Below are 11,326 nucleotides of genomic sequence, written 5' to 3'. Positions count from 1 at the left end.
TGTCTATCATAGCTTGCCACAGAACTAGTTAAGGCTTGCTTAACATTTAACGGTTTAAAAGTAGGTACAAAATATGAAATAAATAGGGGAACCTCACTCTAATATAATAAGATGATCCAACGGTGTGATTGTGAAAATATGCATTTTTGTGCCCTCAACGAAAAAAACAAGCTATTGTAGAAAATCCTACTCCTATATATATATATAGGACAAATATATATATATATATATATATATATATATATATATATATATATATATATATATATATGATATATATATTTTGAATTCATAGCAGGAAGACCTTCAGGATAAGATCAATTATGGATACATTTGAACTAGTTTCAATTTCGCTGATCTCAAAAAACATATTTCACTCAAATTGAAAAAGAAAACATATTTCACCCATCTCCAAAAATCATTCCATCGATTCAAAGTAACAATTGACTCAATTAAAAAATATGATCTCACTCATTCCAAATGACATATTTCATGCATTTTTAAAATATATTTCATACATATTTTAAAGCTTATTTCATTGCTTTAAAATACCGATTACTTGTTTCATATAATCAATTTCACTTGCTTTAAAACACACACATGTTTATAGACTGATTTCGCTCATTTAAGATTATAATTTCACTCATTTAAAAATATAACTTCACTTGAAAACTAACTTCACTCGCTTCATTCATTTAAGAATATAATTTCACTCATTCCAAAAACTGGTTTTAATCATTAAGAGACTGATTTCACCGACTTTGCAAGAAAAATTATTTCAATCATTTGAAAAAATTGATTTCGATCATTTCAAAAACCGATTTAAATTATTCCAAGAAAGCACTTGCTTCATTAAACAGATTTCACTCATTATAATTTCTTTTACACAATCAAAATTTCGTGTGTTTGAAATAACTAGTTTAAAAATTCTAAATAACAAGGTTCACATATTTCACACCGAAATATGTGTCATGTGTATCAAAAAGCAGATTTCACTTATTTCACTTGTGAAACGGCGGATGTCTTACTTATCAAACGAGTGATATACGTGAACCTAGTTTCAAAAAATCTGTTTAATTTATTTCAGAGAACTGATTTGACTTATTTGAAAAAAAATCTTTTCAAAAACAATTTCAGTAGTTCCAAACAAGACTTCACTCCCTTTAAAAAATAAACTGAGACAATTAGCTTCACGTTTTTTAAATAACTACTCCCTCCGTCCCATAATGTAAGACGTTTTTTGACACTACACTAGTGCTAAAAAACGTCTTACATTATGGGACGGAGGGAGTAGTTATTTATTTTTGAAATAACAAGTTTCACATGTTTCACACTGAAAAATGTTTCATATGCACGAGTTGTTTTTACAGAAAAGTGATTTCAATCATATTAGTAATCGATTTCAATAATCTTGAATATGTAAATTTCAAATGAGTGAAATTAAAATGGTGATTTCAATAGTCTTGAATATGTATTTTTTTTTAAATGTTAGGATAGCAAAAGGAGGGGAAAGAATTGGGCTATCGGCACTGATCCAATTGGACGGCCCAGATTTCCCAGCGTAGCGTCAACGGAAACCCCACCATAAGTAAGGCCCCGGCGAAGCCCACATCCCCTGGCCTAAACCCTAGCCCTCTTCCCCGCCCCCGCCTCCGCCCCCCAAACCCCTCGGCCGCCGCCGGCGAAGCGCGCGGGCGAGATGGCGCTCTACCTGCTCTTCGAGTCGGCGTCGGGGTACGCGCTCTTCCACGCCCACGGCATCGACGAGATCGGGCAGAGCGTGGACGCCGTCCGCTCCACCGTGCTGGACCTCAAGCGCTTCAGCAAGGCCGTCAAGCTCGCCGGCTTCACCCCCTTCCTCTCCGCCGTCGACGCCCTCAACCAGTGCAACGCCATCTCCGAAGGTACCGTGCCCCCCCTCCCCTCCCTCCCTCTCCCGGTGGAGTCCTCGTGTCAAGTCCCCTGCTTTATGACCCCCGTGACGAGCGAATGCTCCTTTGGTGGCCCAGGGATCATGACCGACGAGCTGAGGACCTTCCTGGAGCTCAACCTGCCCAAGGTCAAGGAGGGGAAGAAGGCCAAGTTCAGGGTCGGCGTCATGGAGCCCAAGGTCGGGTCCCACATCACCGAGGCCACCGGAATCCCCTGCGAGTCCAACGACTATGTCCAGGAACTGCTCCGTGCCGTGCGGCTGCACTTCGATCAGTTCATTGACCAACTCAAGGTGATGGATTTTTTCATTCCCGTCTAGTTTCCATGTTTTAATTACATTGTTCTGCAAAGATTGAACTGTCAGTAAAGCTGTGTAGTAGGATAAATTAAATCACATTGTGGTCTGACTTGGGTTGTGGCTGGCGTATTTGATTTTAGAGGATTGTGCAGCAGTGGGAAAAGTTTAATGTTTTGGTGGTATGAACTACTCCCTCCGTCCCAAAATAAGTGTCTCAACTTTGTACTAACTTAAGTACAAAGTTATACTAGAGTTGAGACACTTATTTTGGGACAGAGGGAGTATGATTTTGCATCAAGTCGGTGCAGAGAGTTGGACAATTACCACCCTATGCTTGACACATCATTTTTAGTAATTAAGTTTACCTAGATCATACAGTGAATTGCCTGCAGTTTCACAAATTGGTTGTTGACATGTTGATCGTTCTCCAAGGGTTTTATTCCATCACTGCTCTTATTCCATATATACTTGTTTGTAAACTTTGTTCTGTTTGTTTTTTATTATTGCAGCCATCTGACCTGGAGAAGGCTCAGTTAGGTCTGGGGCATAGCTATAGCAGGGCAAAGGTCAAGTTCAATGTGAATCGTGTGGATAACATGGTGATTCAAGCCATCTTTCTGTTGGATACACTTGATAAGGATGTCAATTCCTTCTCCATGAGAGTGAGGTTGGTTCCTCATCTTATTCTTAATTTGCTTAATTTATTAACCAGCATCTGGTTCTTTGGTTTGGCTGTCGCGATGAGACTTGTATTATCTCAAAAAGAAAAGTTGATGGCGACATAGAAGTCCTGAGAAAGTTCTAGGTATAGGCACTAGAGTTGACATTTGTTCATTACTTTTCCAGTTTAGCTGTCGGTATATACTGGTTATGCCACCATTTTCTGATTGCAGGAGTTAAAAGAAACAGCTGAAATTTGATTAATATCGTTTGTATGCCTCTTCTTTCGTAACCAGTTTTTATTTTACATCAGTGGCATCAATCATATTTTGTCTATATGCTATATTTCAAACCCTAAGCCCAAGTCTCTGGTTTTACCATGTGCATTCAGTTTACATCTTCCTGTGTTTATGTTAGTTGCATGTCCAGTCACGTCACTGTCTGTCTTACAGTGACATACGTGCTGTGTACACTGTACTATCTTACAGTATATCACATGGTAGTGAAAGATCATTTTAACTTATCATATCACATGGTAGTGAAAGATCATTTTAACTTATCATATCACATGGTAGTGAAAGATCATTTTAACTTATCATATCACATGGTAGTGAAAGATCATTTTAACTTATCAACTGTGCAATATATCCTATACCATGTATGCTTTCTTTTCTTTGCGGGGAACACTATATTCTTTCGCTGGGTGTAATGACATTTTTTCTTTTTCTTTTTACCCTTGTTGACGCTGTATCTAGTTTTGAATATTTGTCACTGTAGTTGTGTTAGTTGCATGCGTGTATTAATTGTTGCTTAACCATGATGCAGGGAGTGGTATGGATGGCATTTTCCTGAGCTGGTCAAAATTGTGAATGACAACTACCTTTATGCTAAGCTTGCCAAGTTTGTAGTAAACAAATCTGATTTGTCTGAGAAAGACATTCCAGCTTTAGCAGATCTGATTGGAGATGAGGACAAGGCAAAAGAAATTGTTGAAGCAGCAAAGGCATCTATGGGTAACAACCATGTCCACAATTCATATGCTTCTCAGTAGTTGCCACGGTTGCTTAGTTTACGTGATCTTCTTTTTATATTCAGGCCAGGACCTTTCACCAGTTGATTTGATCAATGTCCAACAGTTTGCTCAAAGGGTCATGAATCTATCTGAGTACCGTAAAAATCTCTACGAATATCTGGTGACAAAGATGAATGATATTGCACCAAATCTGACGTCATTGATTGGTGAAATGGTTGGAGCTCGGTTAATCTCTCATGCTGGCAGTCTTTCAAATCTTGCAAAATGTCCTGCCTCCACTCTCCAGATACTAGGTGCTGAGAAGGCGCTCTTCAGGTAATTGTGACTGACCGGACTGCTTATGCAATTCCCACACCCTATTTGCAAGCTGTGCTTTCTTATTTGTAGTTGCCCTTCTACTCAAATACTAACTGTTTTGTCAAGTATTCAGACTTTGTCCTCTGTGCTTCTGAAATGCTGTGATTGATTTCCTAATTTTACTGCAGAGCTCTTAAAACGCGTGGAAACACACCGAAGTATGGCCTCATATTCCACTCATCTTTTATTGGTCGTGCATCGACCAAGAACAAGGGAAGAATGGCTAGATACCTGGCAAACAAATGCTCAATTGCTTCACGCATTGACTGTTATTCAGGTTAGTTGAAGGGCTTTGTTTGCAAAGGTTAAAACATCCTGACTGCCTTTTTCTGTTTGTTTTCCTCACTGGGTTATGAATTCCAGATATGAGTAGCTCGATTTTCGGTGAGAAACTGCGTGAACAAGTGGAGGAGAGATTAGACTTTTATGACAAGGGTGTTGCACCACGCAAGAACCTTGATGTAATGAAAGCTGCAATTGAGGAGGGTATGACCAACGCAGTCTCAGAGGAGGGTAAGGGTACTTCTCTTTATATATATGTTGGTCTCTGATGAATCACTTAATTTCAAGTCTTTCTGTACATGTGTATATTTACACCTTGCCCTGAACAATTCTTTTCGCAGACAAGGAGAAGGAGAACGGTGACACGACTGCCAAGAAAAGTAAGAAAAAGAAGTCCAAATCTGGGGCTGATGGTGACGCCATGGATCTTGATAAGCCTGCCAACACGGCCGCAGCAGAGGAAGGGACAGAGAAGAAGAAAAAGAAAAAGAAGCACAAGCTAGAGGAGCCCCAGGATCAAGAGATGGCGGCAGCCAATGTCGACGGCGAGCAAGACGGGACTCCCAAGAAAAAGAAAAAGAAGAACCGTGACGCTGCAGAGTCTGTCGAGCCTAAGACGGCCACAGAAGGGAAGAAGAAGAAAAAGAAGTCGAAAACCGAGGCCGATGACTAGACTAGAAGCTCTTTGTTGTGCTTGATGAAATTAAAACATCTAGTATACTGTATAATTTATGTACAAGCATGGATCTAATCGGGTGTCGACTATTGATGAATCTTTCATCATCCTATGGTGGTGCTGATGACATTTTGAGGTCTATAACGTGGAAGAGCATGGATTGAGGTGGCTGTTCAACTAATTGCTGTTTCTTGATTAGCACTTGGGATGTTTTGATTGGATGTGCGTTGTTGAGGGTGTTTTATTGCTTGGTTATGTCAAATCTTATTTCCAAGTTATTTTCCTCTGCAAATGCACACATTTTGAGGCTTCTATAATTTAGAAGATGAATCGAATTGAGGAGCCTGTTGAGCACTAGAGTCTGCTTTTCATTTTTTGAACAAGATGTATTAATGTTAAGTTGGCATTACTGTTGCCTTGAGCTACATACACTTGCTAACATAGATCCTGGCATCCTGCCTCACGTGGTTACTCATGATTGTGCATGTGATTTCTGAAAACATACTGTCATAATGTGAATGCTAATGGCACTGGAGTTACAAAATCGCCTCAGTTGCAGACTTGGTGATTTTGCTCCTCCTGTTTTTCGTCTGGACTGAGCTGAAATGCTGGGTTGCTGGTGTAGTGAAATGCTGTGTTCGCTCCTTCTGCCTTTTCTCCATTCCTTGTTGACACCGTCTTGGCTCTTCCTACTCTTGGTCCATCCCTTCCTTGAGGAGTGAAACACTCTGCTTGCTCTTGCTGCGCTCACTCGCTTCCTCCACGACCTGCTCCACCTCGTGAACCACCATGAGCGAGCCTCCTGAACCATGCCGCGACGGCTCTTGGCCGATCACGACGCCGCTCTCTTGGAGCTCCGCCAGGAACTCCATCCAGCCTGCTGGCATTCTCATACGCGCTGAGTATCCCATCGGAGAGGCGGTACGCGTTCACCGTACCCCGTCGAAAACTCGTTGCGCCCCCTCTGAATCGCCTTCTGTACGAGTAGGCTCTGAGCAGAGCCTTGCAGACTTGTTTTCCCGCCAAGACCTGCTGTTGATCCTCCGTCTGTTTGATCACATCTTGTGCTTGCTCTAACATATACTATATCTGCTCGGATGTAGGCCTTGCTGTACATGTCCACCAGTGCAGCGCATTCAGCACGACCTGATCACATGACATGAATGCTTCCTCGGTCGGCTTCCCGCAACAGATTTTGCTTGCCGTAGATTTGTATCAGTTTGGGCACATTCGCTTCGAAAGAATCCTCCAGCAGTGCATACTCTAGTGCCTAGCCGCCAACACACAGTCCATTCGTAAGGGATAAAATTAATGGCAACAGTCACCATTGATGCAATTCAGAAGTTGAGCCATTTCAATCTAGTTCAATGTTCAGTAAAGAGTTGAGATCAGAAATTCACAAATTATAAATATGAAACTCGGTAAACAAGATGCGAGTCAAGTAAGAACAGTAAACAATTTTTCTGAGCAGCCCAGGCCCAGCTTCGGAAAAAACAAGAAGCACGAGTTGTAGGAAATTACACCCGATTGCCCTCCCCAAGTGCAACCTCCAACCGTTTTGCCTGGCCCCAACAGAGCGAGCCTCTCCTCTCGCAATCCCTGCCGACGCCGCCGCCCCGTCTCATCTCCGCCTCACCCCGCAGGACTCCGTCCATCACCACCCGCAGTCGCCGTGCACTCAAATCCCCGCATCTGCGGCCGCTGCCGTTGGTCGCCGCCGGCAGCCGGACGACCTGCTCCGTCCACCCTCCAGCAATATCCACTCCAGAGCCTTCCCCCAGCTCAAGGTGAGCAGCCTCCTCCCCCTACTGTACCGCTTGGATTCGGTTAGGTTCAGCAGTGTGGCCAGATGCAAGCTAGAATTTCTTGTGCGTTGCCAGTTCAGTCAGAAGTTCATCATACCTTTCGCTACAAGTTTATCAATGTTATGGTTTGGCGTCTGTATTTATGAACTGAGGTGTGGCCAGCCGGCCTCGATGTTTGATCTGCGCAGTCTCCGTCAGCCCGCCGGCCGCCACCCATGGCAGAGACCACCGAGAACGAGTGCCACACCGATGAAGAGGAAGACCTGGTCGGAGAGGAGGAAGGAGGCACCGGGATCCAAGGCGAGGAGGGTGGAGGCACCGGGGAGAAGAGGAAGCGGCCTCTGAACAAGAACGAGAAGAGTCTGTGCGGCTTCAGCAAGCGCGGGGTGTGCTACCTCAGCCACGTCCCTCCCCACATGAACCCGTCGCACGTCCGCCAGATCTTCTCCAAGCACGGCGAGGTGCAGAGGATCTACCTCGTCCCCGAAGGTGATCAATCCCCTGTCATGAACTGACTGAATTGGCGGCTGCGTTTTTTTGTTTAATTTGTGATGATACGGTGCCAAAGCTAAGCAGCGTTCATTTGAGGAACACAAATAAGCTGAAAGCCCTACTTTTTTTTTTCCGTGCGAATATGCAGAGGGCAATGCGGTGATGTTAGCTAGCCTAGAAAAAACAAAGAGAACAAACCGTATTTATCTCATGTTCAAGTCTCCCTTGGATGATCAAGGGAGATGCGTGTAATCAATCCCGTGCAGAGTTTCTGCTGCAAATAACATGCCTCAACATGTGTAGCAAGGCTGTATTTCGGTAGCGGAAGGCTGTTCATGGAGTTCTAGGTTTGTTTGTCTTGCTTGTATTTGTGAAAGCATTCTTCATTTCTTCTAGGGGAAGGGGAAAATTCAAATAGAACATGGCAACAAATGATAATCATGTTCTGCATGCTGATTACACATGTTGCTGCGGCAGTATACCGTGCAGCGACAGTGAGTTGTTTTTCCTGTCCCTCGTGGTTGTACATCTTAGAATGTGAAGTGCTATACTGCTCTTTATAATGCTTACATATTTGTAAATGAAAAGAACCCAACTTCTTGACTGTTATGTACTAATGTCATCTCTTTCCTCCAGGTCAAGGTCATCGCAAGCATAGTAACGTAAAAGCGAAGGCTTATTCCGAAGGGTATGTTATGAAAATACACAGATGAGCTGATTTGGAGAGACTTGCTAGATCCCATTTTTCGGTTTTATGCTGAAAGTCAAACATGGAGCAATACTTACAATTGTCTACTTATTGCATTTCTGGAGTAGTCATGTAAAGATATGGTAGATGATGTGTAGTATTTCACAATTTTGACATATTTTTATTGTTGTATTTGTTAATTGTATGGCCTTAGTAATGTTCCCAAAATCTTTGTAGGTGGGTTGAGTTTGCAAAGAAAAGTGTCGCCAAGAGGGTGGCTAATCTGCTTAATGGTGAACAAATAGGTGTGTTCTCGGCTCTATGTTTCATGTGTTTTATTCTTTCTATGTCACCGTTGGTTTACATTAGATATACTGAACATGGATGATCTGTTTTTCCTTTTTATTGCTCAACCCTCAACAAACCCCTCAATTTTTTGGCCTCAAAAGGGTTGCTTTTGTCGGCTCTGTCATGTTTGAAGAGCTATACAATGTGTGCTAGAGAGAGAGCTCAATTATTCTTGTCTGACAATTATTGATGACCAGCTGTGTTAATGATGTATTTTATTAGGTGGGAAGAAGAGGTCGTCATTTTATTATGACATCTGGAACATAAAGTATCTCAGGAAGTTCAAATGGGATGATCTGGTTGGTGAAATAGGTATGCCTAAAGTACAAAACTGTAAAGTAGCTATAAACTTGCCAGTAATGTGAACTGATTTGTACGTAGGCTAATCCTTGGGGTTTAATGCAGCTGAGAAGACTCATATCAGGGAACAGAAATTAACATTGGAGATAACAGCTGCGAAGAAACAACGTGATCATTATCTCTCTAATGCTGAAAAGTCTCGTACACAGAAATTTATTCGCGAGCGCATAAAAAAGGTATGCTCTACTGTTTAACATACTTCTGCTAGCATAATTCACGCTGGGGATTTTCTTTGTGTCCTGTGTCTTTATTTATGATTACCAGACACTTGATGACACATGGTTTGGTTATAGTAGGAAAAACATTTCAGTTACAAGCTAGCCCGAACACTGGATATTTTCTCCCTTGTTTTGCCGTTCACTGCAAGTTTCATTACTAAAATCTCTTATGTACGTTGGGGACATCCTTGAAACAGAAGCAAAAGAACGAAGGAAAAGAATCCAATGATGTCGGTGAGACGAATAATGACTGTCCAATTCCTCGACAGAATAGAGCAGTTGAGGAGAGAGGCCCTAGTAAAAAGGCAAAGCTCTCAAAAAATATTCTGGCCGGAGTAAGTAGTGAGCAGCCCTCTGGCAGTTTATCTGGTGGTGCTTTTATGTTAGCCAGCTAGTCATTTGACCTGCTTTCATCGCACTTGCAGGTATTCGGTGGTTCATCATGATCGATTTTGATTCCTGGTGGACTGGAGCATTGCAAACTGAATGTTCTAGCACAGGATCATTGCTGTCTTCACCATCTGCTCCGCCTTTGTAGATTAGGCTGTCGTTGTTTTTGTAATGGAGGGTGAATGGTTTGGTCGTTTGGTGACTGCGGATTGCCAAATATGCATTGCTTCTGCTGTAATACTGGGATGGATGTACACTGTTGTTAATTTTAAACAGTGAAGTAATATTACCCTGTATTGGCCATATGACTGTTCGTTCTGTTGTGATTCTCATGGCATGTTACAGTTTTTATTTTTATTTCTATCTTAAACGAGGTAAGACTGTAATCCATCTAAGAAGGTTCTCAATTTCCAGATCGTGCTTGTTTGGAACATAAGAATTTTCACAGTAATTCTTCATTTTTTGCAGGAAAGATTGCCAAATAATGGAGAAATAGACGCCCTGCATAAAACAGAGATCTAAATATATACACCGTGGCCGACCTGGGTTTTTTATGTACATCGATGGTGGACTGGCTGTTCTTTAGTGTGTTTGATTGACTACTTTGGAGAGTTTATTGGGAGCCATCCAACAAGGATGTGAGGGGCTTTGCAGGCGTCCGGACGGCAACCACCCCGGATGCATATTAGGTTGAATAAACTAGTTGGCCAAGTTATGGGAGCAACATATGAAGTAAAATGGGAGCAGGTACTCTTTTAAAACGCCCGGGAGGCCGCGACACACCTTCAATTGTCATTGGAGTCATATATTATTATGCTTGCAGCATGCTCGTAGCTTTCAGAACCGAAAGAAGGGCACTCGGAAAGTGCGAAAGGCCAGAGCTGGTGACGGAGAATAAAATGGGAGCAGGGAATAAAATGGGAGCAGGTAACCTCAAACACCGTTTCATCAACATTCCTGATTCTTTTTAACGTGCTAACAGCAGGTCAATCACAATGAGGATAGTTGTCGAGTTCTTTTGACTCCTAGTACATGGTATGCAAGCGGAAGGGATATCTATGTACTCGCAAATTCTCGAGCTCTCGGGTGCTGAAGCTTCAATGGCTAATACAAACAGGGTGTTTCTATTTACTGACTGTCAGCTAGCCTATTACAAACTGCCGAGAGATATCTCTCCTTTGCTCACTGTTCAACAGCCTTGGTCTATTCCCTCTATGACAGTATGTTTATTGGCCGAGTAACTTCACAACATGAGTGGGCTGTCAGTTGTGTATATTTTGTTGGTGCTGCTCAGGCTACTTGCACATATTATATGGTTACGGTTCAGCTTTTCAGAGAGTCCAGCTCGGCTCAACCTAATTATGCTGGATCAGATCTGGGGATATCTTGATTGACCTGCTGCTTTGGAGAGCTCTGCGTCGCATTTGCAACAGCACAGCACTAGCTCTCCAGCCTGCGTCTCCGGAAGCCTTGCATCCGCCTTCCTCACCGCGCTGCTCCGACAACTCTGCTTCCGAGCTCCACATCATCCGTGTAAGCTTCTAGATCATACCTCGGATGTTTTCACTTGTTAGTTAGTTTTCTGCTCTATTTTCCTCTAGATATACTTTTGCCGGCACAAAAGAAGAATGAAAGGAAATCTGTCTTTTTCGCTGTGATCCTTTTCTCCCTTTCAATGGTTTGCTTATTTATCTCGTCGTTCCAATTTCTACAGGTTTTTCATCCACTGCTGCCTTCACCACCTGTTTGTCCCTCCAGAAGCACTCCTATTGTCGATTTCATTTCCT

At 42.5% G+C, this 11,326-nt stretch overlaps 2 protein-coding genes and 1 pseudogene across 2 annotated transcripts; 2 read left to right on the top strand and 1 right to left on the bottom strand.

Moving 5' to 3' along the window:
- The first annotated feature begins 1,619 nt into the window (after nucleotides 1-1,619).
- LOC119349414 (nucleolar protein 56-like) lies at nucleotides 1,620-5,452 on the top strand. Its single transcript, XM_037617446.1, has 8 exons — nucleotides 1,620-1,904; nucleotides 2,010-2,224; nucleotides 2,740-2,897; nucleotides 3,716-3,903; nucleotides 3,986-4,238; nucleotides 4,409-4,557; nucleotides 4,644-4,793; nucleotides 4,904-5,452. The coding sequence occupies exons 1-8, from the start codon at nucleotides 1,700-1,702 to the stop codon at nucleotides 5,233-5,235; spliced, it is 1,650 nt and encodes a 549-aa protein (XP_037473343.1). The 5' UTR covers nucleotides 1,620-1,699; the 3' UTR covers nucleotides 5,236-5,452.
- Nucleotides 5,453-5,490: 38 nt separating this feature from the next.
- Nucleotides 5,491-6,893, bottom strand: LOC119350804 (annotated as a pseudogene).
- Nucleotides 6,892-9,842, top strand: LOC119349415 (pre-rRNA-processing protein ESF2-like). The gene is made up of 8 exons (XM_037617447.1): nucleotides 6,892-7,025; nucleotides 7,232-7,532; nucleotides 8,172-8,223; nucleotides 8,461-8,528; nucleotides 8,794-8,883; nucleotides 8,977-9,107; nucleotides 9,347-9,484; nucleotides 9,575-9,842. Exons 2-8 carry the CDS (start codon nucleotides 7,259-7,261, stop codon nucleotides 9,593-9,595), a joined length of 774 nt encoding a protein of 257 aa, XP_037473344.1. The 5' UTR covers nucleotides 6,892-7,025; nucleotides 7,232-7,258; the 3' UTR covers nucleotides 9,596-9,842.
- The last annotated feature ends 1,484 nt before the right edge of the window (nucleotides 9,843-11,326 follow it).

Source organism: Triticum dicoccoides, chromosome 1B, assembly GCF_002162155.2.
Source record: "Triticum dicoccoides isolate Atlit2015 ecotype Zavitan chromosome 1B, WEW_v2.0, whole genome shotgun sequence".
In the NCBI taxonomy this organism is placed as follows: Eukaryota; Viridiplantae; Streptophyta; class Magnoliopsida; order Poales; family Poaceae; genus Triticum; species Triticum dicoccoides.
This window is presented reverse-complemented; position numbering and strand designations above follow the sequence as displayed.